We start from the raw sequence: 27,920 nt of genomic DNA, 5'->3' as shown, positions 1-27,920 counted from the left end.
TAAACAAACCCTCAATTTCACACATGTGCCCACCAATAAATTCAGCCAATATTTTTGTCTGCTTATGTCAACCTTTTTCATTTAAAACTGCTTCTTTTTCTTATACATAGCTAGTTTACACAATTCTCCGTAATGTTGAACTAGTTTAGACTGAAATCAGTTGCTGCGTTCATGTTTTATTTTGTAACAGCTCTGACCAGAAGTACCGCACCTGTTGTGTCTGTCTTGACTGTGGCTCTCTGCTGCGTTCAAAGCGCTCCCTCATTCAGTCCGACTGAAGAGAAGTCTAGAGACAGACAGCGAGTGAGCCCTGTCTCCTCCATACATCTTTCTTTTAAAGATCGGTCTGTCTTCTGCAAGTAGACTACTGAAGCTTCAATGAACACGAGATTTAACGCCCTGCCTTTGGACGAAGTTGGAGTTTTCTTCTTGCAAAACTAACACAATGTGACCATGCAGCAGCAGCACCAGTGACTGTGTTATCCTTGTCCGATTTCGGAGTACCTTTACTGATCCAGGAAAGAGGGACTTAAGAATGGGCAAACTCCAGTCAAAACATGGTAAGAAATGTTGTAAATGAAAGCACTGAACGGCAAAACATTTTGAATATTTCAATTATAGTCTTAAAAAACTAACGATTGTCTGTTTTGCATCCCTGTGTCTGACGGACCTGAAGCGTGTAAGCGCAGAGAAAACCCTGAAGGTGAGGGAACATAGATGATTTTGTTCAATGCATTCTTAAATGATGATAATCTGATGAAGCAGAGGTCGATCATGAGCTTAATACATGCTGATCGGTGTGTTTTCTCCACGTCTCAGGGGACAGTTTTGTTGTGAACGCCTTCCTCCGGAGAGGGATGGAGGAATGTGAGAGGTACAGCGCGACGGATCACAAGCTGAAAAACATGCAGGTACCAAACAGTTTATCAGTTTAGTTCACCTTCATTTTCTATGTATTCTTTCTGGTAAGAAGCCCAACATTAAAGTCAGCATGTTCTATTATTATCTAGGGGAAATGACAATGACTAATAAGACTGTGTGGAGACAAATTTTAATACCTACTACAATGCTTTTTCAAAAGATGAAACAAACAATAAGAATTTAATACAAAATCAAAGAAACTATGATTTATTTTGGCAAAAAGGATTCTTTCTCTTCTGTCTAAATTATTAAGTTAGAAGGAATCATTGCATCTGCTGTTTAATGCAATATTCATAGTTTAGTTGAACATGAACAAAAGCCATTATTAGAAAACATACACCAGGTGTGTGTGTGTGTGTGTGTGTGTGTGTGTGTGTGTGTGTGTGTGTGTGTGTGTGCGTGTGCGTGCGCGTGTGTGTGTGTGTGCATGTGTGTTTGTTGATGGGATTAGCCGGTCAAGCACTTCAAAGTTGTCTCACTGAAGCTGTTACATTCCCTCGTCCTGAAATATGAGCTGAAGGCTTCTTGACTTGAGGGAAGCAAACTGTATTCACAAGCATGTGTGAAGACATGCTGATGTCTTTGCAAAGTTGTAGCTTGTTGTTCTTTCTGTCATGTCTGGCACCGGCACAACACTGCAGCGGTTATTCCCCTGCCAGCATCATTGGATGGGTTATGACAGCCATGAGCTCCGTGTGTGAAGCAGCTTGGCGAAGCAGCACGCGCACGCACGCACACACACACACACACACACACACACACACACACACATACACTGACTGGATGGAAAGGTAGTCGTTCCTCAGACTGAGGGATATAAAGTTTGCTCTTGTGGCTGCTGGCATCATGACTCAGGGCTGTGTCTTTTTCCTCAATGCCTCCCATTCTAGTGCGGCTCCCACTGGGCAGCCCTCTGTGGCATAACATTACATCACTTCAATTAGCTTGTCGTTTTGAGGGGTACAACAGTCCCGAGCTCTCAGACAGAGACTGCAAGAAGTTCACACAGAGGTACCGACAGTCTGTGAGGTGGGTGGTTGTAATAGTGGAAGAGTTATAGATTATTTCAGGGCTATAAACCGCCCACTCATGGCAAATTAAAAGAGAACTTTACTCGGCTTCAGAGGAGTCTGAGCTCACACTCCCCTGAAGGGAAACCACCAAAGGCATAAGCTTGACACTTATTAGTATGTGGGACCCACCCTCACTTCTATCAAAGTCATGCCCTCAATTTATTTTGCATCGTTAGGTTCTTCTGTCAGGGACTCGTTCACAGACCAGAACTGCATAACTATCAACATTTAACCAACCAGCCTCCCCTGCTCCTGCTTTGTCTGAGACCAACTGAGGGTTGGTAGAAAAGAGGTGGCAACTAAAAGGCAGTCACATCTCTAATGGTATATACTCGCCTAATGTGTATAGACGTTCACATATTGCTTAGTAAGTAGTAAGTGATGCTTTTTTTGTCTTATTTTTCACTTGCATTTTTATTATTATTATTATCTACATTTACCTGTGTGGCATCCTTTTTGCCATATAATACATGTTATATATTCTAACACTTTACTTTTAGCTGAAGTAACATTTTCACATCACAAGTTTTAAGCAGTGTGTAACCGAACAGTGTGACGAAACCCAAAGCACGATGCAAAGTAGAGCTGAAGCGGTTAGTTGTTACTTGAATGCTTATTTTTGTCTAATATGACATATTCTTGCATTTCTGGTCTGGAAAATTGTAATGGGGATTTTTACACTACTTTTTGATATTTAGAAAATAGAGAGTGACACCCTGCAGTTAACTAATATCTGCAAATTATCTTCACATTAATCAATTATTGATTTATTTTAATGGAGAATTTTCACAAATTTTCATCATTTTACAGGTCTATGAAATAAAGTGGTGAACTGATGAACGATTTATGTGAAAATAATTTGCAGATTAACTGAAATACTGGTTAGCTGCAGCCCTGATGCAAAATATCACAAGTATCGTGAATGAAATTGATACTATGATACTATCTGTCACATATATGCTCACTATTGTCCCGCAGAGGCAATATGTGTCAGCCTGCTTGTGTAAGTGACAGCTCTATTCATGCTGTTTAAAAATGAGCCGATACCTACATTAATGTAAAGATAGATGATTTCCCTGGGGATGTTTTTCATGCTGTATAGCTTCCCATTCAACAGAGTGACGTTCAACACAGATAGGATTTATCTGTGCCGTAAGACAGTAACAGCATTTCTTCGTCTGATCCCACACACCATTAATTAATTCTTCGCTAGAGTCGGATTACATTGTCACATTTCCAGATATAATTATTGGATTGTGGGTTCTTAGATGTCTGGGGTTTTGGCTATGATTAAAAAAAAAAGTCCAAGTCAAATATAAAAAAAAGCAGTAATTATATTATTTTTTAAGGGGATTTGAAGGTTTTAGATCAATTTCAGGCACGTTTTCTCCCCGTGAGTGTTTTAGCATATGGCTCTCACCAGATAGTTTCACCACTTAGCCCTGCCTGACGAGCAGCAGGGACAGTTAAAATTACATATGATTTGGTACAGGAGGAGGCCAAACACGGTTTAGCTCTGACCATCCCCCTCCTCATTGTCAAAAGGGGGAGTAGGATTCCTGAGCTGTCTGGCTGCGACTTCAAAGCACAGAGCTGGGAGTTATAAAAGGGCTCTGATATCAGTGGAGCCTCCGAACCCTCACCCCTCTATCCCCCTGCCCTTTCCTGGGGGATGGGCTTCAGGATGGAGTACAACTCGGGGGAAACAAACAAGCGCTAACATAACCCGTGCCCAACGTTAGTTTGTGTAAACCTGTAAAGCTATTATGTCTTTTGAAATTATGGCATTAGCATGGAATAACAAAACATCAAAGGATGCAAAGACCTGCTTAAATATTGATATTGCTGCAAACCCAGATTCATGATCGCAGCTGGCAGGCTGCCCTCACTATGTAATCCTATAGGCTCTTTAAAGTGTGTGAGTGGACAAAGAGAGCATGATTCAGCAGGATGACTTGGCTCATCCCGGCTACACTCATCAAGATTTTGACACTTTGTTGGAGGTGTTCAAGACGAGTCTCACCTGTCCAAGCACCTGGTGTTATGTAGAAATATTACAGGTGAGATCAAAGTGGCAGTCCAAGGTAAAATTGTCTAGACTGTATTCAGTACGTAAAATGCAGGAAAAAAACCCCAACCTAAACCTGCACTTATGCAAACCCGTGTTCATTAGTGGAAGAGCTCTGTGACGGTTCACTGTGTGTCACCTCTGGAAACATCAACACATCAACAGTCCAGACCCTCGCGCACACAACCACAGTGCTTCAGTTTGGAGCTTCAAACAGACATGCTTGGATGCCCAAATAATGACAGGCTAATTCAGCCTTTCAACACCATCTTTTGTCTCTAAACTTCCCACAGACTTGGCCTGCGAAGAGGGAGCGTGTCAACATTTTCAAGTCCACAACAAAGACCTTTATTATTCGTCCTTGAAAGGTTAATAATATCACACTTGAAGTAAAAAGGCTCAGTTAGGGATTCGGTTGGATGTAATGATGTGCCAAAAGCTCCAAGACACAAATTTATTTTGACTTACAGAGAGTTACATAGCGCTCACCCCTCAATAGTAAATTTAGTTTAAGAGCCGAGTTCCCAAGCAGCTCACTAAACTAATTGTAAGCTAATGTTTTTTTAACATTCATTTGGAATCTGTGAATAAGACTTTCCCCTTATATAAAAATCCTCATTTGGCGATCCTGCTCGAAATGGATGTTATGCTTGGACCTTTTTGCCGCTGGGCATTTGGGTATATCTCCTAGTCACCATGTTAATTTTGAGTTAGTCGTGTTTGATTTGGATGTGAGGCTGGGATATCTGTGTAATCTTAAGGCTGTGACCCTAAATAACATTTTATTTTTCAGTACACAGCCACAAATTTAGAACTGAGGTCATTTTTTTTTTTAGTTTTGAGTTGGAGCTGGATGCAGCCCTTTCAAGAAATATTCTCGTCAGCAACACCTCTTGACTTTTCTCCTCCAACCACAAATGACAACAAAAAGAAAATCTGTCCCTGATGCGGCAATACTAGGGAGCAATACGTGGTGGAGAGGAGACAAAAAGGTGTGCTCATATATGTACTGCTTTTGAAGGGACTTGAAGGCATTTGGAGAGTTTGTTTTTTTCCACCCCTTCTCTCTTTTTTTTTTTTTTGAAATTGGCTTCACAAGAAGGCGAGCTGTGAGCCTTCATCTCTGAATGAAAAGCATGTGGCTGGCATCCAGAACAGCGGGGTCTTTCAGCACGGCCCCGGCAGACATCTGTTCCTGGTTTGTACAGCAAAATCCTGGAGCAGGGAGAGGGGCTGTGGTGGAAATAGGGTGGGAGAGGGTGGCGGGGAAGAGGAAAAGAGGAGGAGGAGTGGGGGGGGGGTTTAAGAGTGTTTTTTTTCATGGGGGACATATTTGAGGGGTTTTAAAGGTAATGGGGGCGGGGGTGTAATGGAGAGCCTCATTCGCCTTGTCCACTGCATTGTTTGGGGAGGCAAGATTTGACCATTGATCTCTCCGTACCTCCTTATTAACTTGTAACAGCTGTTAAACATGCAAATCACACTGCTCTCTAGGGACTTTTTTTTTCCTATGGTGATTGCCATTTGTCCAAAGCAAACGTTCACTTCTCTGTCAGTGAAAGCATCATCACCTGGTTGGTTTCGACACTCTTTACCGGTGCGAGATGCTTGTTTTATCCACTCTTTCATGTTGGAGTGTGTAAGTGTGTATCATCACATGGCTTCGCCTGTGAGTCAGGTCAAGTTTTCTCTCACTCTCACTTTAATATTTCAGTTTTAGTGGTGCATTTTACAAGGCAAATTTGCTTTTGCGGTAATGAAATTACACCACACTAATTGTCACACAGAGAACCTGAGATTTTTAGCAGAGGGGTTGTGACCGGCATTGTCCAATTGGTAATTTAAACATTGTCTCTTAAAGATATAGTCGGACATTTTGGGAAATATGCTTATTCCCTCTCTTGTCGAGAGTCAGGTGAGAAGATCCATACCACTCGCATGTCTGAACAGTAAATATCAAGCTCCAGCCAGCAGCTTAGCTTACCATACAGACTGGAAACAGATTGCCAGTCACATACATGCAAGCTCACATTCCTGCTGGATTACTTTCTGTTATGAACACTGTATTTCTACTGTCCTTGCAATTATTGCAATAAAAGCTAATAAAAGATAAGAAAGGGTTGTAAAAATAAACCAATAAACCAGAGTATGATAAACCATCTTGCGATGTTTTGGTATCTGAGAAGTCTTCAGTTATATGCATCTGTTGCTCGAACTGGACATGAGTGTCAGCGGTACTTTTAACGCAGGGCTGATTTCTGTTTGAACGCCCGCTAAAGGTCTGAAAATAACACTTCTTATTTTGTTTGTTTAGGAAGTCATGCCAAAAAATAGTCCCCAACAAATGAGATGTAACGTGTTCATCAGGGAGCTTTAGAGGTGCTGGTACACAGATTTTGTTACCCTTGCACAGTCAGAATCTCCAGGCTGTAGCTTCATATTTACTGTTCAGAGATAAGTGATAATATAAGATAAGCATTTAAGTAGCATACTTGATGCCTATTTTTTGCTTAGGGTATCATAAAGGTAGCTACATCAAATGTGGTGGACTAGTTCTTTTGGTTTTAAAGAGGCAACATTGTGGCATATGTTGTTATAATAAACCAGAACAGCACTTCATCTATATATTCAAGGGAATAAATAATCATTTCAATCTCTCCTACAGCTGAAAAGAGAATAGTATATATTTAGGCAAGAGAAATGACAGTCAATCAACTTCCTTTATGATTGCAGCTTTTATCTGCAGACATACATGTTTGGAATGAAGCTCTGTCGCCTTTGTAGCTATCTCAGCACCGTCGTCGCTGCTTTGAAGTCACTTAAGTCCTGTCACTGCTTTTCATGATATTTATGAGATATGTCTTTGTGCACTTCATAGAGATCAGTGTAGCTTTACAGGACCGGATCGCAGGAAATCATTAAGCATGCGACTGTACAGTATGGGAATATCTTGGCTTCCTGAATGGAGCCCATCCCAGGTTTTCAGTGACACTACATGACCTAGATGTGCTCGGTCACTGATGACAGCAGGGAGACCTCACTTCCCCTTCATTGGTTAGCGTGCTGGTGGCTGTTTGGGGCAGCCCCGCCGAGGGTTAACACTGGTCTGTGTCTTTGCTCTCGCTCCCTGCCAGGGGAAAGAAAATACCTGAAGCTGGAGCCCAGTGCTTAGCGCTGACATTTTTGGCAAAGGCTGCTGGATCCAAGTCTGTGTTTGATCTTATGCTTCTCCCAGCCAAGTAAAACACCGGGAGACTCAAAGGTTATTACATTTTAGTGTGTAAGGTATGTTTCCACATAAACCCCTGTTCCCCCTTAGAAAGCTTTAGCTCTTTTCCAAGTGGACTTCATTTCGCAAGCCTTAGAGCAGCCAGGGGAATATCATATTTTTTCAGTTATGGTTGTTGGTGGTGTTATTATATGTTGTCATTATAGCCATTGTTAATTGATTACAGTGTTTAAATTACATCTTCAGTGAGTATTGTCCATGTGAGGAGCTCAGGGGGGACACAGGAAGCTTCAACCTCAATGTATAACTTAAACATTATCGGAGGAGACCTTGCAGATCTATTTTGGCTAATATTTTGTTGCTTTAAATATTTGCAGATTGAAAGGAAGGCTGAGGTTTAGCTTGTTTGTTTAAAGAGGACAGGGGATTCCTCTTTTGGACATGAGTTTGTTATCTTATGAATTCAGCCAGTGGAAACTTGAGATTGTCTCCACAAAGGTCAGATGCTGACCTGACATATATTCCACAATACAGGCACAGGGGAAACTAAATAGCAGTGTGCGGCACAATACACTGATGGCTATGAAAGACCTAGAACATAAATCTTTGGCATGAATACGTCTACTTTTGTTGTGTGTGTGAGAAGGATCAAATAGATGCCTGAACAAAAATAATCTCTAAAATGTATGTAAATTGTAGATAGACCTAGGTGTTTTTAAGATTCTTGTCATGTTGTGATGCCATGTGCATCTCCTTTTGGCCCTTTGCTAGGTTACATTCACTTTCTGTGTTGCTCTTGTACAAAAAGCCCTCAGAGTCACCCCTGAATGCATCGAAACTTCATCCTTGCGCCACATTCCTGAACCTGACGCCCTGCTAGGTCTGAGACTGGAGAGTGAAACACCACACACCACAAACCCTGGCTTCCTGTATGCTAAAAAAAAAAAAGCCCAATGGAGGGCACTCAGAGCTGCTGGCATTGTTACTCATTGTTGTGATGCTGTGCTGGAAAGTGTTCTTTCCATACAGATGAAGCATACTGTTAAGGTGTTGTACTCGTGGTATACACTCCAGGTGTCCCTCTGAGAAGTTTGTGAGTGTTTATTCCACATGTGACAGTACCATAAGTTCACCTTGACAAAAATGTGGAATTCACAGAAGAACTGTGTTCATAGGTGAACAGACTTTACACAATATCCATCTCCCTGTCTTCCAATTTCATACACAGAATGTCATAGCACAAGATTTATCAAACCCACCCAAACCCAGACCCCAGAGGAGTTAGGCATCTTTCTCTCTGCTCTGAGCTGAGCCTCCCCCTCTTTGGGACCCCAAGCCTGCACATGTGTAGGTATCGCTATTACTCAGCTCATAAAACGCCACAGTCCCATCTGAAAGTGGTTAGCTGTTGAAACACACTAGCAGCTTCAAAGCTCGGATCTAGGCTCTGCAGACAGCACAGGCCTGGCCCTCCTTCTGCACATCACATTCCTCTCCAATAGGGAATGGCTGCAAACTTGCTTTTGTTACACAAACCTGTTCCCGTCATCAAAACCCTCAATGGGTCTCCACTAAAAGGAAGTGGTTTATTTTGGTCACGGGTGGTAATTTCTCAGTGGTGTTGAATTTGGGAAAGAGTGATTGCAGAATTATTGTGCGTATGTGTTCAGCAGAAATAAGAATTCAGCGGCTCTCTCACTCTGCGGTGGTGTATTTATATACCCAAACACCTTTTGTGCTCTTTCTATATGTGACAGAGAGGGAGGGAGAGGATGAAACAGTGCTGAAAGAGGCCACTGTTCTCATTTCCTCTGAAGGCAGCCTTCTTTTCTTCCCCCACCCATTTCTTTCCTGAGCCCGTCCACTTCAAAAGCTGACCTGGCCCTGTGTGCCATGTAACATGTTTACCTAAAGGCTCATTTCAAATAAACAGCAGTTCTCCTTGAGATGCCTGCCCCCCTCACTGAGAGCCTTTCAGACACACCATCTGCTCATAGTAGGTGCTTCTAAATCAGGATTTCATTTCATTATGTTAGGGTTAGGGCTACAAAAAGAGAACTCAGCTCACACTGCACCAAAATGTGTTCAACAACATCTTTAGCTCATAGAAAATATGCTTTTGAAAGTTGAAACACTAACAGTGGAAATTCAAGGCAGCTGATTTGCCTTTAAGTGAATACAGCGAAGATCTCATATATAGCAGCTCTGCAAGGTCTTTCTCTATTACCAGCACCTACTTCTTTGTGTTGATAGGGGCAGACTGATCCTATCACATCAAGAATGCCAGTGTATCAGAATATCTGAACTTTGACCCACAGTGTCATATGCTCAGCTCTGAGAACAGCTCGATGCCGGCAGCACCCGATTGCCTCATAGCTTGTAAGGTGTTTTTGCACTTCAGCCACGTTTTGAAGCATAAATCGTCTTTCAAGAACTTTTATCAAACATTAAGTGTCACACTTAGTGCTTTTAAGTGGGCTGCCTCCAGACTTGCTGCATGATAGAGAACAAGTCTCCATCAGACGTGTAGCATTATACCTGAGATAAGATAAGAATATACAAGCAGCCAAGCTAAGCTAACTCGGCTCATGTTTAAGTAGTCTTTCATAGCCGCACAGCCCTGGTTTCCAGTAATTATGGCTGTGAAAGCAGCAGCTCTCTGCGCGCTCTGCTGAGCTGCCCTCTGCACCATAGCCTTTTGATCTCTGCTTGTGCCATGGATGAATTACGTTGCAGAATTTCACACTGGGGAACAGTGTTTCAGACACACACAGCTTGTCTGTCAGGTCACTAAAGTGCACACATGGCAGCTTCAGTCCAAAAGGCAGAAGCACAGATGTTGCAGTCTCGCCTACTGTGGCCTCAAAATCTCTACTTGGCATACTTCTGTGATGTGTCACAAATTAAAATTATAATTCATAGCTGGCACCACGAGGCTTTAAAATTCCGTTCTTGTAGCTACGTTTTCAAAAGTGATTCATCATATGCATACCCTCATATTCTTTTTATTTTTTCGACCAGTAATTTTCTTTGAGAATAATTCAACAGAAATATGAATCAGTTTTGCATGATTTTGGTGCATCACTAATTGGCCCATGTGCTACTTTCTTTTTTCTACATCTCATCAGTTTAGATTTCAACTTTGTCCCCTTTTTCATGGGAAGTTGCCTCTCATGTGCTCGAGCATCACGGCTAGTGGCCCTTTGGCAATGGTCCATTTGACATATTCAGGTTTCCTTCACATCGTCTGAAGATCGTGGAGTCTCCTCTGCTTCCTGCGCCCAGCAGGAGTGTATTTTTAGGAATCCTCAGGAAAACACTTGGTGTTGACCCTGGGATGACCCCCTGTCCAGTTCCAGGCCTGTGAGGAACTTCACAGCTTGGAATTAAGCCTGTTCTTGCAGTGTCAAGAATTCTCGTGGTCTTTGAGACTGGCAATACCTACCGGCTGGAGGAGACAGCGGTACCGGACAGTCAGAGAGACTTACACAACAACTCAGAGAGAGCCAGGAGATAAAAGAGGTGAAGCCACTTTGAGTATGCAGCAGCTCTTTTTTTCCCTGTATGTCAGATTTAAGTAATTTAGTGTCAAAAACTGTGCAGCAGTCTGCAAGGCATTTTTTTGGCCAAACAATGTTGGCAGGCCTTAAATATTTCATAGTAAGGAGGAACAGTACCAATTATGCAAACAAGTAGTGTCTCCTAGGACCTGAGGTTTGGCAAGTGTCATTGGGAATAGTTGGACTATAGCAACTGAGTTAGCAGGGGTTCTGCCTGTGTGCTTGCATGTCTGCCTTGGTTATTTGTTGCATCCTATTGCACTGAAGTGTGTATTTTGGCTGTCTCTTACCAGCAAGCATGATTCTCCCTGAGGGCTGAATGCTATAATAGTACAGCCGTCCCTCTCTGTTTGCCCAATATGCCTCCCAGATGGATGTGTTGAGAATTCATGCTACATTACTGGCTGATTGGTCATGGCAGCAAAAGATCCTCTTATTGTGGTCAGTCATATGGATCTGAACTTCTCTGTGTAAGTCACCCAAAGGGAGCAGTAACTGATGGACTGTAGAGCTTTGGTTTTGACCCTGAACCTGCTCTCATCCTGCTGGAAGACATGTTCAGGGAACCAGCAGGCAGTTCATCCACCAGCCCACAGGCCCTCGACCGCAGGAGCGCCTCAGATTTAAGTGAGCAGCCAAAAAGTCATTATTGATTAGATCATTCAAGTGTGTACCCCAGTTATTCCCAACCAAGGGTACATATGCATTTACCCTTCCAATACATTTAAAACTCCACTAACCCAAACAAGACATAGAAATTGTAATTTGGTTAAAACACAATTTAATTTTATACAAAAAATATTGTAGCAATATCCACTTAATGTCCAGTTTATAGTCCATTCATAAGAACATGTTTGGAACGAGGCAGGCTGTGCTGATGAAGAGGTACTTGAGCTAATCTGACAGCGCTGTGGGGTTACATCACACCAAAAAAGGTTAGGAACCACTCGACATGTGAAGCTTGGGCGAAGTTGCTGCTCTTCCACACTGGCGCCCAGCTGTCCTTCAGCGTGGTTTGTTTACATTTCTCAGACACCCACAGGAGCGCTGTATCGCCTGTAGCTCCACCAGCCTGCAACCACAGAGCCTCGCCCCTATGAACTGCCGGACCTGGTTTTCAAAGCTGTGACTCAAATCCCTTGCAGCTTAACAAAACGAGCAGTGAAAACAGTGGTGTTGGTGGTTATCTCACAGGTGAGAGCAATTATAACTGACATCTCATTCTAGTCAGACAGTTTGAAACCTGACACTAACGACACTACACAAAAGCGCCCTTACAGGTGAGAGTGATTGTGTTGAAATGACAAGGCAGAGAGGCGCTTACAAAGCCTTGATGACTTTAACTGATGAGCTGCGAGAAGAGTTGATTTATACTAAACCCCTGGCTACATGAGGTCACTGCAGCTGATCACTTTCTGGACACTTGTGGAGAGTACCTGCGTGAGAGGTTGAGTCGCTTTGGACCACAATGGGATTGGCGCCTCAGCCTCAACCCTCAACCTGGCATTCGGAGATCCGCTGTGTTGGTTAAAGGGCCTGAGGAATGTGGAACAAATCCCCTCAGCTTTATCGGCCTGGGCGCGCTCCACATTGGCCGGGCTTAAGAGCCAGGGGCCTGCGCGGGAGCTTACAGAATTTCACATGGAGGCCAGAAACAGAGGAACATCCTGTTTGAGTCTAACCGCCTGTCCCACACTGACTTTGATATGCCGTCGCCTTGTGCACTCGCTTCTTTCTTGTTTGTCAGGGCGTGTGCGTGTGTGTTTGAAAGCTGTGTATGTCCTGTCTAGTTTCTGTTTACATTTTTTTCTTTTGACGTGTGGTGCTGCAGTACATGGTTCATTTTAAAGCTGAAATAATTATTGATAAGAAAATAATCTGCAAACATGTTGATTATTTAAGTAATTTATGAAGCATACTGGTGGTATATTCAGCACAGGACTTACCACTTTCCATTGCGTTATATCACTATTTATTAAACATCTTTGGGTTCTGGGCTGTTTGAAGGTATTTAAAGGCGTCACCCTGGGCACTGAGGAATTGCATTTTTCCAGATTTCTTGACATTTTATTGACTAAACCTTTAATTGACGAATTGAAATAAATATTTATAGATTCAATAATGAAAATAATTGTCAATTGTAGATTATTTGCAATTATTTTACACAGTAAGTTTAGCTGGTTTTGTTTCTCATCACCAGCGATGTAGACTAGAAACATGGCCAATGTGAGGCTTCACCCCTAAAGACTTGAGTTGAAATTTTTACGCAAAAAACATTTGAGTCTTGAGTTGTTACCGGTTAAAATCCCAGAACACATGTGACTGTTAAAAGAACCCATTTTATGAAACTTTTGTTCAAGTAGAGTGTTAAATGTTTGAGTGCATATAACACATGGTACTGGTCATATAAAAGTCCATGCAGAGACTATTGCATTACACCACCAAGGCCTGTTACTTCTGAATTAAAGCAGCATGCTCTCTGTGGCGCAGTCATGATGTTTTAAGCTTCGGTTTTTGTATTTTGGATTTAGTGAACCATGATAGTAACTTTGTGTTTTTCTCTTAACCAATCAAAGACAATATCACTGTCGTGATCTACCCGCTCTATAATTAAATACATTTGCCTAACCCAGATTTCATGAATGTGATTCCAGTCACTGGTATGAAGCACATGGTTTCCAAGTCCCTACAGTAGCGGCCTGTGTGACAGCTGAGAGGAGGGCACTACATTACATCAGACTCCTATCAAAGCCCACTTTAATGAAGCCAAGCTGATTACAGCACCGGTGACAGATGCAGGGTGGTCAGCCAGCGATGCTAATCTTTGTTTATGCCATCCAGCAGGTCATAATCAAAGTGAGACAAAGATCAGTGATAGGGTGAGGAGGGGACTGGAGCGGCGTGCAGAGTTTAGGAGATAGTCTCTCCTGATTGAAGGGGAGCGGTGACTTTCAGTGGTTTACGTGCTGCTCTTACATAGACAGACAAGCACGCTCATCTCTCCCCACAGCTGTTGTTATACAAGGACCAAAGAGGCTTCGCCCCAGTGATTCATGTCCTGCCAAGGGAGAGGTCTTGCCTCCTGTTTGACCTCAGCGAGAGTCCCGCTACCCTGAAAGAACCATATCTGGGCCATCTTGGCCACGTGGGGCCAGTCCAGATGACAGGACGGCATTCTGCTCTGATCTCATTTCCATTCATAGAAAGACATGTCACAGCACACTGATACATAGATTTAATACCCTAATTAGTGGACAAAGGCAACTTTTAGCTGTATTGCTATGACAAAGATCAAAAAGGTAAGGTTGCGGTTTTTGAGGCTCAACTGGAAAATGCTCCAAATGCTTATTGAGGGTCCTTGGCTCAGCCATGATAACAGTGCACATGCTTTTAGCTTGTGTTTATACTGTGATCCTGATGAACATTATCAGTCAGGCTAACTCCAAACCAGCAGTATATGCAGTACCGTTTGTTTTTATATTGATACTCAATACTAGCTAAGACTAAGGCTAATGTGCTCTGTTGACTCTGAGCACCACAATTACCCTGACTTGGATTGAGAGCTGAAGCCTGATGAACCAAAGGGAGAGAGAGCTTTCCATTCAGCCATCAAGAGACCAACATATTGTTCTTTTACTGTCTTGCAAGAGAAGAGACAGACGTTGTGCAACTGGCCTCTCTTTAGCTCCCCACATTTTCAGCCCTAGCCCCTTCCCCCTCTCTCCACCCCTCATCCCCCTCTCTTTTACTCTGCCTCTCCTCAGTGTAACCGCTCACATCTGGTTTTGAGTCAAGGCCAGGTTGGTTTCTTCTGGAATGGAGGGCTTTTATTTCTCAATGGCCCCACTCCCTCTCCAGTTTCATTCTGCGGTGAAGAGTATGCAGTTTGTTTACGAACTGGTGTTCCATTCTTTATACTGATACTACTCAATCCTCATTTTCATCATTGGGGAACCCCACCAGTCATCCCCAATTAATGTCCAGTGGAAGCGGTAATGCTGGTCGGCTGGTGGTCGTCAAGGCTTTCCTGTGGCGCCCTCCTTAGTGTCAGCTCCAGGTGACTTTGTATTTCTAGAAACTGCGTACCTCCTGAAGAACTCCCACTGTTGGACGCTCACTGTCTGTCTCCCAAAGCAATCTCTGCATCAAAATAAGGAAATAACTGAGATGGTTGGTCTGGCTTTGGCAAGGAACTGCATAGTACGATACACGCAATCTCACTTTGGACAAAAAAGAGACACAAACACAAAATGAACTGTACAGTACACCTACTGTACTGTAAATGTTATCTTTAAACTAATTACAACTGTGTTTCAGAAAACCACATAGCTTCAAAATTATATAAAGAAGCATCCAGTATCCTGTTTTTGTACTTTTTCCAGCATATGTTTGTACTTGAATACGCATCCAGACATCTGATCAAGTTGCCATATTTTATACCCGGAGGCCAGAGAAACTGTGTAAACAATCTTCATTTTAGCCTCCCTTGTTTTTGTAGATGTCATTTTCAAAAATCACTTGTGCATCCTATGGTTTGAAGAATGGGCTAAAAGAAGTGTGTGTACTGATATTTAGGGGGTGAGTTTGAAGGGGGGATGTGAGAACAAAGATGCGCTGTGTTTTCCAGTGGGACGATGGGTTGTAGGCAGGCAGAGAGAGAGAGACTGCTGGGGGATGTCTGATGTCACCTAGTAGGGAGCTATGAAAGCTTCCCCTGGTTACCCTATCCCACATAAAAGTCTGGCAGTAGTCTGAGGCTTTAGGGAAGCTTGGCAGAACTGCTGCATTAAACAGGAACAAACATCACACACCTCTCTGTCTGTCTCTTATGTCGAGGCGTCTGGAAGACAACCTGTTTACACGGAACCCTGTCAGTGCATATTTCCAATGCACTGTTTTTTAAGACAGCGGAGATCTAATACCTTATCATCTCCTTGTCATTTTGTTGAAGCTTTGGCCCTCACATGTGGTTTTCCATCTGTCTACCTGATATCACATTGTGTAGATGTGGATATCATGGGTTTCAGGTGTACGCCACTGGCGGAAAACAAGGAACACTTTGCTCCAAAATGCTAACACATTTGCGTAGCCTACAGAGCAGTTTGTGATCTGATAGTGAAAGAATGAGAGCTGCTAGATGCCAGAAAGCAGTTAATTACACATGTGGTGGGCAGATTTGAGCCCAACACCGTGGGCGATGTGGATGGAGATGCCATGTGTTTAGACGTTAAACTGCAGACTGCGGTCAGACTCAGCCTGCTCTCTCATTAGCTCCTCCAATGGATGTAATGAGCACGGAGGTGGTGGTGGGAGCCATGTGTTCAACACAAGCCCCGCTGGTCTCCTCCTTGTGCACTCAGCAAGACGTCTCCTGATATTTGAATTTTAATTAGAGACGAGATTCACTTTTGGCAGTTGGTTGATTGATTTGTTTCATAATAGTTAACGCTGAATCCTGTCTTTCATTTAGAGCTGCTTATACCTTGCTCCGCACCCTCTCGGGCTCGAGGATGAGAGGAATCAATGGTTGTCTTTGATGTTCCTCTGAGCCGCAGAACAGTGCGTCTGTGTGAACTCCCTCTTCCTTACATACTGCCCTTCATTAAGGGACTGTGGTACAAAGCGGGGAGATAAAAGCATCCAGTGCAGAAACGAAACAACAACTTGGCTGCAGAAACCACAAAAGATGGAAACTGTGTGCGTTTTTGTGTAGGGATGCATTTACACTAGTGTGTGTATTCGGTGGTGAAAGACTGCTGCTTATTTGGGGCCCAGGGAGCAGAAACAGTTGTCTCTACCTACCCCAGAGGCCTTCTGGAGTCAAAATCCACCTCCACCTCTCCCACTGAGCTCACAGGGACTGGAGTAAGCAATAGATAGCCCATATCTGCCCTCTAACAAACCACATCCTCCTCTGCTTCTAGTCTTATCTGCGTCTCTCCTCTCCCATCTTTGTTCCTCTTATCTCTCCTTCCCTCCTTTTCCCCTTTATGCCCCCTTTCCTTTACTCCTTTCTGTCTTCTTTATTCCTCCAGCTTACTTCATGCCCCTCTCCTGTTTCCCTCTCCCCCTCTCCCCAAGACTCGACTCCCATTCCTGTTTTCTCTCAGTGTCTCCGGTGGCCAATTTACAGGGGGTGTCCGAGCCTTGACCCTGACACTCAACTGGCTCCCCCCTTTAGCGGTGAAGGTCAAGGCTAGATTACAGGCTGGAGGTATCATCCTCTGAAGTGAGGAATAATCACGGGCTCTGAAATTGTTAAATAGAACCACAGGCCCTGGCGCTGTCATTACTCTGAGAAAGAGGGGAAGGGGAAGGGAAAGGGGGGCTCGTTCACCTAAACGCATGCAGATGTTCCCACTCTCGCTTGAGCCTCGGCTCTGTTGAAGGTACATGGAGTTCTTTTGTTTTCTAGCATCTATCTGTTTTTTATTTGTCTCATTTCAGTGGGCCTCCTTGATTCAATCTGGTGAGATTTTATTTCAAAGTGTGTGTGGAGCAGCTTAGAGGACTGAGAATGACGTAAATAAGATGAATCATTTGTTGTTTAAATACTTGTGGTTTAGGGCCTGTGCTGCACTTAATTTTCATTGTTTCCACAATCCAATTGTAATTAAAGAATGGCTGTGTGTATGTGTGTGTGTGTGTGTGTGTGTGTATGTGCATAGAGGCCCTGCTGCCTCAGTGTGCCTCTGCATTAGCACATGTGTGGGATGCCTATGAATACACTGTGGTTCTGTTTTATGCAGGATATAGATTATTCACATATGACAGATCCTTTTTCCCATCCACCCCTTTGTCCTGCTTTTGTTTTATGGCTAAGGCATAGCGTCTTTAATCAGTCCCATCCTATCTGCATGGAAATTTCCATCTGGCAATTATTCTCCATTCAAAATAAATACATGCATGTTGCTGGGAGCTCATTGTGAGGTTTGTTTCATGTAAACCAAAAACTTCTCAGAGTCAAGTTTTCAATGAGAAATACAACAAACGTTTTTCCTAAACTTTGGGCTTCCTTCATCAAACTCTCCTCTCCGGGTTCCATGTCAAGCAGGATGAGAATAAACAGGTTGGCTGAGAGTGGGAGCTCAGATGATGAAGTGCATCATGGGTTTTTTGATGGATGCGAAGGGTCCGTTTGAAGGGCTTGGAGGAATCTTGAAAGCTTGGCCGTGGCCACGCTCGCTGTGTCCCAGACAGTGAAACACAATAAGCGTGCAGATGTTCAAAGTGTTTGGCCGCACTGGAGCCTCCAGCCCTCTCCTTCTCATCTGAGTAGGAAATGCTTTAGCTGGAACTGTTTGTTTTCTCTCTGTCTGTGGTCTGAACTGTAGATTCACTTACATCTGTGACCCCCCTCTCTCTCTCTCTCTCCTCATTTCTTTCCTTGTCCCAGGGGTTTCCAAATGGTGAGCTGAAGGAAGGACAATTCACAGATCAACACTGTCCCCTAGAGGGTAGGTTGAGAAAGATGTCTTTCAACTCAATGATAAGCTTCATTTTAAAACAATCCTTCAATATTTTACACTGTAGAAAATAGATCTAACTTTGTATGTTAGGTGAATATGAGTATTAGTATGAATGACTCCATAAATAATGCAACCTGCAAGTTGGTGTATGTACTAGATCTGTATGGTATATCTTTACGCATTTACGACTACAAGATGCAGTCCTTCCATGTGCCAAGTTTAACTAGCAAGTCTTTAGTATGGGATATGGGCTTTCATTAAAACAGATCAGACGTCATGGAAGAGAGATATTGAGAATTCTGTGCAGGGATTTTCAACAAAGTGACCAAATTCATAAACACAGGCCACAATAATACCCAATATAACACCAATATAACACCTTCAAAACTATGTAGAACAATACCTGAGCATCACAAGCAGGTTTAAAATATCTCTGTAATATTTTCTGTTGTCATAGTTTGAACAATTAAAAGCCAATTTCAAGATATTGTGATTTCATTTTTGGGATTTCATTTGGAGCTCTAGTCAGTGAACTTCACAAAATATTGCCTAATGTCTGCATCAGTGTTTTTGTGTCTAACTTAAACGTATCCTCTTGTGTAAACAGTGGTTCTTCCTCCAGAGAAGGCTGAGGGCTGTGAAAGCTACCTGCAGTACCAGCACACGGAGGATGGAGAGCGGGAGATACTTAGAGATACGACCAAAGTTCCTGGGAAGAAACGCATCAGTCTGGATGTAAGCAGTTATGTGACAAACACTGTAACATGATGTTAACATGAAAGTACAACAGAATCAGGCCTTTTCTGCGGGGAGATGCATGTTCAGCTGATGTTAGCACTTTTTCCACATGCTTCTCATTCCAAAAATGGGACTGAGGCTTGAAATTGTTGATAATAATTAGTGGGAGTTTGAGTTGTTGTCTATCTGTGTTAGCCCTGTGGTGGACTCAGGACCTGGAGATGGCGTTTTAACTCTGGAACAGGCTCAAGGAATATATAATAAGAGACAATAAATTTAATCAGTAACTACTGAACAAGTGTTGCTTCATGTGGCAGAATATTTTGGGGTCAGATAAAGGTCTCTCCTCAACCATCAGCCAAAAGCTAAGAGAACTGAGTGTTGAACTTGTTTTGTGTTTCAGTGAGTAAAACAAATGCATGGCGGGTAACCTCTACCCCAACCGCAGCTGTATGCCTTCACCCTGTGCGCAGAACATCTGTCTGTATGTTGACACTGCTCCAGACCATATCCTGATTGAATTTAGGGACCAATAAATAGAATAAATAGATTGTAATGTTTAGACTCACATGTTTTAAAGAACTGCTTAGATCTGCTCTTTGGTGATCACTGCTGGTTATGTGATCTGAGGAGATATTATAGAACCATAAAGGGCTGCTTCTCTCCCTGGGGTCTCCTCCCTTGTAAATGCACACTGACTTTCACACACTGTCAGCTCGCCGCCATGCCTGCAGCAGGGCCTATATTCCAGATGTTTATTTTTCCAATTATTGCCATGTTACCAGATACATCAGAATCAAAGTTACTGCCAAAAAGTTGTAACTGAGAATAGTGGCGCCCACTCATTTTTCCTGGAAAAGAGTAGAAAGACAAGGTCATGGCGGTAGGGCCCACCACACAAGGTAAAGGCAGCTGAGAAGTGATCTGTTTATGGGTTGAAAAAAAACAGAGTTTCAGTTGGCCTCTGCTCTATTGCTCTCAAGATGTATAAAGTCATAAAAAGAAGATTTTGAAGCATCATACACTTTTTTTTTCTTTAAATGTACCTGCTGATGAAGTTTGTTCTAATTCATGCTAGGTTTTATTTGATCGTGATCACAGGGGATGGTGTCATGAACCCCTCGTGTTATCAGTAAATTCCCATGAAGAATGAAGGAAAACAACACTCCTTTCCTTTAGAAAAATGTTCATGAATCACACTGAAGATTGAAGCGGCTGAGACAGTCAGATTGGTTATACTTTGCTGCCCCCTGTTGTCATAAATGCTGTTTTGTCTTTGAAATACTATAGAAGTACTTTGCTCATTATTGACAAAATAGATGTAGATTGAAACCTTCCAAATGTTTGTGTGTATGTTAAGTATGAGTACATGTTTGGATCCACAGGACTTGGAGTGTGACGTTTCTGTGGAGGATGACAACCGTCAGGAGTGGATCTTCACTCTTTATGACTTTGACAACAGTGGGAAAGTCACAAAAGAGGTGTGTGTGTGTGTGTGTGTGTGTGTGTGTGTGTGTGTGTGTGTGTGTGTGTGTGTGTGTGAGTGTGTGAGAGAGTGTGAGAGAGCTTTCATGTCTTTCCCTGTAGTGTTGTTCACTGTAGTAACTGTGCTTTATCTGTCTCTATAGGACATGTCCAGTCTCATGCACACCATCTATGATGTAGTGGATGCCTCTGTAAATCACTCCTGCCACAATAAGAGCAAGACTCTGCGTGTCAAACTGACAGTCACTCCAGAGCCGCGGTGCCACCGAAGAGAAGCAGGAATAGGTACATGACATTAAACACACCATCATACCTCTGACGTTATTTATTATCCCAATAAGCTGTGAGCCAAGTCCTGTGTATTTGTTGATTTGGGGGATAGTTTTGGTTCTGAAGCTCTAATTCGCTCCTTTGTCAATTCTCTGTTCAGTTCAATCAGTGCAGCACCTCAAATTGATAATCGCAGGTTGTTTTTGCCTTGGCATCATCTCCAGTGTTGAGCAAGCTGTCACAGCTGTGATTTTTTTTGCAGTGCATTTGTCAATCAATCAGTGTAGCCATCATTGCAATGTCTTTTTCTGTGAATCATCAGACTTTTAAATCGTTACTGGTTCATGGTCTACAAATGTTTCTGGGCTAACTAAATACTAAGCTGTTATTCAATAAAATACAAACAAGTCATTCAAATTGTAAAATTCATGCACTTTATTGTAGTCATTTTTCCTCTTCAGCTGGTGTGGGTTGTGTTTAGCAGCAGATGGGTGCAGATGGACTGAATGTCACCAGGCATTTCAGTCTGTAAATATGAATGTTGCTGAACACTTCTTCCTGCTCTGAGTTCTCGTACTTTCTCCCTTCAGATCGCTGTCACCAGGAAGAGGGGCGTTCAGCTGACAAGCGACTGTCCTCCTACATCAGGTCAGTACACATCACATCACTTTGCTTAGAGGCTTGTCTGTGTATATTGTAATAGTATTTGCAGATTAATTGTGTAAGTAATTGACAGTATTCTCATTCGTCCACTAACCATTGGGGTTTTACTCGTTTTTTAGCAGCAAAGGGCAGAGCAATGAGGCGCCGGCCACAGAGGGTCAGCATTACTGTGTGGATGAAAACACTGAGAGGCGGAATCACTACCTGGACCTGGCTGGAATAGAAAACTACACGTCCAGATTTGAAGGTAAGTGTCTTTTTATTCTGTTTCACAGCCTGCTTGTTAGTGTAGACTCAAATATGCATATTATATTACAAAGGAACATTACCTATGTACCTATGCCTACCTATGTTATCTGTGCAGTTCAAAGTACAGTAAACAAATCATATTTGTATGAACCACTGACCCTGTGTTTCTTGCTGTGCTTCAGGAACCACCCCTGCCTTCCCTCCCCAGGAGGCTCAAGGTCAAGGTCGGGGCTCCCAGAGTCAGAGCCGCTCACGCTCCCACGAACCAGATACCCAAGTTGTTCACCAGCGCCGCTCACAGGTCATCAGTGATAGTTACAACCCTACAGAGTCTCGAAACAGGGGTACACAGTTCGTCAAATCTCCAAAAGGAACCTATAAGTCAGGCGGAGGGAATAACGTGGGCAGCGGAGGAGGCAAATCCACTAAATGTCATGGCTACCACCCGCCTCTGCAAACCATGCTGCACAGTGGCAGCACAGCAGGACACGGGGGTCAGGATGTGTACCACTTGCCACACCAAACCCAATCCTCTGGCCACCACCAGCACCCTTTGCAATACAGTCACAGCAAACGCCTTAGGGCAAAAGCCCGAGAGGCCCTGTCCCCATCCAAAACCCCACTATCCCCTCAGTCCCACCCCCAGCAGCAGCCCCCTGTGCCCTCTGTACTGCCGAGCCTAGAGAGAGAGCAGGCGTCTGGTCCACCTGGCAGCCCAGGGTTTGTGGTTCCTGTGGTCCAGCGTCACGAGCACCACCATCACCACGAACACCACCACCACCACCACTACCACCATTACCATCAGACATGACCGCCTTCAGTGTGCAGTGACTGAAACTGTACAGGACCAATCACAACCAAACCACACCAGTCTGAAGGACTTAATGTCATCCCACAGGAGGGTCTCACACTCTGTCCAGGATCTTTTTATTATCCTCTTGCAAGCTATACAGATATATCCTGAAATTAGATGTATCTAGGAATCATGTAGTGTGATGGCAGATTATATTGGACCGGAAGGATGTTTTTCTGAAGTTATTGTGTAATAACAAAAGATGTGTGGCACAGTTTTGAAGTTTTTGTAGATTTTCTGCTGGGACTGCTGCGATCGTTACCAATGTTCAGTTAGGATACAAATGCCAGAAAGAAACAGATCGGAGGACTGTTGATGCAACATCTTTTCTCCCCTGATGCTGTTGGTAGAAGTCCTTGGAAGCTATATGTCAGAGTAGGTGTGTTGTTCTGTGTGAGACCTTTCCAAAGCATGGATCTCAGGTGTCAAGGTGCTGCTGCTCTCAAGCTTTTCACAGAGGCTCCTTCCTCTGGGAGGCCTGATGTGGACTGAGGGGTTTCCTAATTTTTTGGGATTGGGGGGGGGGGGGGAGTATGAAATCACCACTGCCAGTTTTAATGCAAAAATATCTTGCTATATGTATAAAAAAAATCTATATATGTAAACACATTTTACTGTATAATTATTATACTGTATATGCATATTTCATCATGGATATAATTATGCATATATGTATTTTGTCTTTTATATATTTTAATAAACATTATATAGTTCATTTATATTATTGTAGTTGTGGTTTGTTTTTTGTTTTTTTATCATAACACACTTGATTAATCTGTGTCTGCTGCTACTGTGTAGATAAAGATAGTTCAACAGCCAGCAGCTGTCTGGCTTCCTGCTCATTTCAAATGAATGACATTAAGGACAGTGCTATTCAGATTATTGATTATATTGGAACAATGTCTTGTCAGTGGCTTGTGGTTTTAAGTAATTTGGTCAGGAAGTAAAATGGTCAGCCTACTGATATAGATAGTATTAAGTATGGTCACATAAAGATAGTACTCACTATGCTACTTTCCCTACAGGCTTGACACTAAAGACTAATAACTTTTCCCTGCTGTGTGCCAGTTAGAAGGAAATCTTACAGGAATAGTGTCATGACTACAGACTGCTATAACATTGGTGCAAGCGGCATCTATCCTCTTGTGTATCAATTAGTTTGTGGTAATTTCATTACACTAGAATTAGACACAAAAGGTTTGGCTTCAGGGTGGAGCAATGTCAAACCAGCCTCTTAATATTTCAGTTGATATTGTGCAGGTGCAATTGTATTTCGTGTTTTGTTTTTGTTTTTTCACAGCAGACATTTTGACATGTCACAGTGGGAAAGGCAGGTGTTTGTAATGATGTGACAGTGAGCCGAGAAGCGAACACCAGGACCCTGAAAGTGAAGCAGCACAGTGGAATAGATTCAACCATCTTCACATCATTTAGTCACCCCTGTGCATGTCCTGAAGAGGGAATTCATGACAAAACCAAATGTCCCAGCATGAACCCGGACCACTGAAGCTGGTCACCAATCTGTCTTTGATTGAACAGAGTCAGTCACTAGGTGGCAACAAAAAGCCATCAGTGACAGCCGACATGAACTATACAGTAGAAATACTTCAGTAAAGCTGAACAGCTGATTTAATTTATCTGTTCATAGTTCACAGACATATATTCTTATTGTCCTGGATAATACTTGATACTGATGTGGACTGTATGCTAAGGTATTATAAATAAAGATAAACAAATAGTGTCTGATGCACATGAAAACAAAAAAAGTTGCTCCACAAGCAAAACACAGGAACCTGCTGTCTCTCTAATTGTGTTTTTTTTTAATTCTATAAATACCTAAATCTGATAATTAACTGACCAAACAACCTCATCTTGGGGTCCCTTTAGTAACTGTTCTGGAGCCTTAAATCATATCACATGATCTCCTTTGCAGATTTTGTCCAGTTGTCATGGAAATTTTTCTGTTTTATGACGATACATTTTAGCACTAATCCAATAGGGGGGAAGGGGAGAGAGGGGGGAGCAGAATTTTTTCAACCGATATGGGATCAAGTCCTAATCCTTCAATTTATCAGAAATATTCAAATTCAAAAGCACCAAATTTGGAGATACGTGGTCTCCAGGATATTAAAACCAGGTGTCAGACAATTGTAGTGGAGTAAAGTATAAAATTAGATAAAATGGAAATAATCAAGTACAGTAGAATCATATCAAGACTGTAGTTAAGCACAGTTCCTGAGTCAGTGTACTTACTTTCTTTCCAATATTGGACAACAGTTATTTCCAAGGTCAAGAGTTAACTTTGAACCCCAACTAGTTATCAATAATGTTAAAGGTTTGTTTACAGCAGTAAGGTTTGTAAATACAATCTTAAAACAGACCTGTGAAACCACAAAACTGACTGTGAAATTGAGCTTCTAATGACATAAAGAGGGGGAATGATCAAGTGCCTGAAAGTTAAAATCCTCCATCAGTGCAGGAGGTCATGTATCGCTGTCACCTTGCTGTACCTGCCTGAGTCACGTGACCATAGGTGCAACCGTCTGTACCCACCTGTGACCCAAATAAAACATATAAAAAGAGAACTACTACAGCAAGATGTTATTTCTCAGCTATGTTAGACTTAGATTTATCAATGCATTATAAATAAAAACTGCTGGCATTACAGTTTCTTTGTGTCTCTCCATATCAGTGCGCTTTTGTTAATTGCCAGCCCAGCTCAGAGAAAGCAGCATTCCCTGCTCCGGTCGTCAGGGATTTAGGGAAGGACTGAATCCGAGCCCCGACTGAGACAAACAATGGCAGCTATGAAAGGCGAGGGGAGGGTTGGCCTAATGCAAATATCCACTTTGTGCGCCCTGGAGAACCTGCACTAAACTCTGACAACTACCAACTTCCACGCAAAGTGAGTGAGTGAACTGACTGCAAAACAGCTTAGATTTGGGGATTTGTCAGAAAAATTCTTTACGCAAAGTTGCGGACCAAGTTGTTGCATGGAGGCTTTACTGATCCAGCAACAAGTGGGAGAGCGGACGGTGTCTGGAGACAGGACGCGGCAGCATCTCTGAAATGCGCCAAATGCACCTGCTGGAGGACACAACAGGGAGGTAAGAGAGTTATGACCTCCATATACAAGTGCAACATCACCAAGTACTAAAAAAAGTAGTAGTTCTTAAACTCCTCCAATCCGCATCTTCGTCGTTTCAACATTCATGAGTTAACGAAGAGTAAATCCTCCTTTCCTGCATTCCTCGGTCCTACTTTTCATTTCTGGGCACGAAACTTCCAGGGAAATTTTTTTTTAAGGGACTCTAGCTTTTCTCCCAGTGTACAACAGTTTTGTTCGACCCACCTTTTTTTTTTTCTGTTCGGCTTATTTAGTGCAGCTAAGCCTGCTTCAGGAAAACGTGATTATCCTCAGACCATCGATACGCTGGCTTTCATTCAAGACATGCATGAGAAAGGCTTTGCAACATAATAGATCAGTGGGAGCCTGTCTGCTTGTATAGGCGAGGGGGAAAACGGAGGGGAATCTCACTTGAATGTTGATATTGTTGGGTGTCCCATCTGAGGGACGCAGACAACATTTTGAGACTGACCCTCTGGTATGCTCCATTTAAATGTGGACTAGAAATGTGAAAAACATTTGGTATAATGGCACCGATTGGTCCTGTTTTGCATCATCTTTGCAGGCTGCAGAGTTTGCCTGGGGTGAGCAAAAAGAGTATTGGAGTGAAATGCTACTGTAAAATCCCAGCATATCCCCCCATTGAAACATCAAAGCGGACTCAACATGAGGCCTTTATCTGAACAATTGCTCCATTCTACCCTGCACCCCAACCCTGACCACCCCCACAACCCCCTATTCCCAATTTCCACTTGATTAAGCCCTAAACTGAGCAGAGTTGAATCTGGAGGGAAAATGGTTCACTAATTCTGACTCTCAAGTCCGACACAAAAGAGGAAGACTGTTCTCTCTGCTCTAATTTGAGTCTGATTCAATAGGTTGACACGAGTTTTCTCTGCTGGGTTGAAAACCATGTCGTTGGACAAACCAAGTGACAACTGAAGGCAGAGCTTCAGTTTTTCAAGCACCTGCTCGGTTATTCCAGCAATATGATGCACAAATGTGTTGCTGCGTATTGTATAAGGTATTTAATAACTCTGTATCACCTTCCACCAGATTGAATATAGCACTGATACATCAGTTGTGCAACACAACCATGATTGCAACTTGGTAAATACAGAATAATGACAGCGTCAACATGGAAACATAATGCTTGTTTTGCACTAAAATTAGAATTTTATCCATCAAATCAGGTGTTTGTCATCATGCATGTGTAACAATCCATGAAAATGCATTGTCAGTAATTAAAAGGCAGTTTATTTAGACATGTTTTTCAGGGATCGGTGTGAATGCCACCAAAGCAGTTTATGACAGCTCTTTACAATTCAGGAAGAAGCTCTGACAGCTCCTGTTTGAGTGGCTCTTTATTGCTGTTTAGAAACCTCCCTCTTCGACCGCTACCACAGGCTCACATATCCTCCAAATCCAAACAGTTTAGAGTTGAAATCCATTTCTTAGCATTGGTTTTCCAGTATTTGCAAGCAATTGTCTGTATTGGTGAGAGCAAGCAGACGCAGCCTGCTGACCACTGTACACATTCTCTGTGTGCTGGCGAGGTTGCCAGGCAATGTGAGCTGCTACATGAAGGCGGCTCAGATGGCTCTTTTTTCTCCCTCAGACTGCTCTCTCCATCTCCTTCTGTCCCGCAACCCCCCACGTCTCCTCTCAGCTTGCCTCTCCTCTTCTGCATACTAATAGATGCACCAAAGGCTGATTACAAACCAGGGCTGTCAAACTGATTATTAATATTCTTCACTTTGTGGTGTGTTCACAGGGACTGAAGTTTATGGAAACTTCATTGTTTGTTGCAATTTATTGCTTTATCTAATTCACTGTGAAATAAAGAAGACAGACAGTACATCAGTGTGCAGTTGTTGACAGGTGCGTGTGTTAGTCCTGTATGCAGCTAAGTTAAGTTTTTATGCATCTTTGTGTTTTCCACCAGAGGAGGGCAGTGTTCGGGTTCTGTTGGGAAGCGGTGAAGCCAGTAGTCGGGTAGTAGGCTTTTAGCTGTTTTTGCTGTTATATACTATAAAAATGCTTGTGAAATATCGTTAGGAGCCACAAACACGCTGCCCCAGACATCTTTCAAAAGCCACATGATTTCAGGAATCTATCTTCACTGCATCTTTAAACAGGAAGGAATCATTACTCCGACAGCAACTCACAAACAGATGGAGTGAGTGTTCAGTATATGTAAAAACAGACACTCTCA

The 27,920-nt window shown here is 42.8% G+C and overlaps 1 protein-coding gene across 2 annotated transcripts; it reads left to right on the top strand.

Moving 5' to 3' along the window:
* Positions 1–296: 296 nt before the first annotated feature.
* nkd2b (NKD inhibitor of WNT signaling pathway 2b) lies at positions 297–23,066 on the top strand. 2 transcript variants are annotated; one of them, XM_070835551.1, is made up of 10 exons: positions 297–560; positions 677–703; positions 820–911; positions 18,248–18,308; positions 18,928–19,055; positions 20,444–20,539; positions 20,687–20,828; positions 21,404–21,461; positions 21,599–21,723; positions 21,908–23,066. In XM_070835551.1, exons 1-10 carry the CDS (start codon positions 536–538, stop codon positions 22,534–22,536), a joined length of 1,383 nt encoding a protein of 460 aa, XP_070691652.1. In that variant the 5' UTR covers positions 297–535; the 3' UTR covers positions 22,537–23,066. The 2 variants fall into 2 exon arrangements, with proteins under 2 accessions (XP_070691652.1, XP_070691651.1); XM_070835550.1 differs by having other exon boundaries at positions 21,596–21,723.
* The last annotated feature ends 4,854 nt before the right edge of the window (positions 23,067–27,920 follow it).

The sequence above is a fragment of the Pempheris klunzingeri genome, chromosome 8 (assembly GCF_042242105.1).
Source record: "Pempheris klunzingeri isolate RE-2024b chromosome 8, fPemKlu1.hap1, whole genome shotgun sequence".
NCBI lineage: Eukaryota > Metazoa > Chordata > Actinopteri > Acropomatiformes > Pempheridae > Pempheris > Pempheris klunzingeri.
Note: the sequence above shows the minus strand (reverse complement) of the source record. Positions and strands in the feature narration are given on the sequence as shown.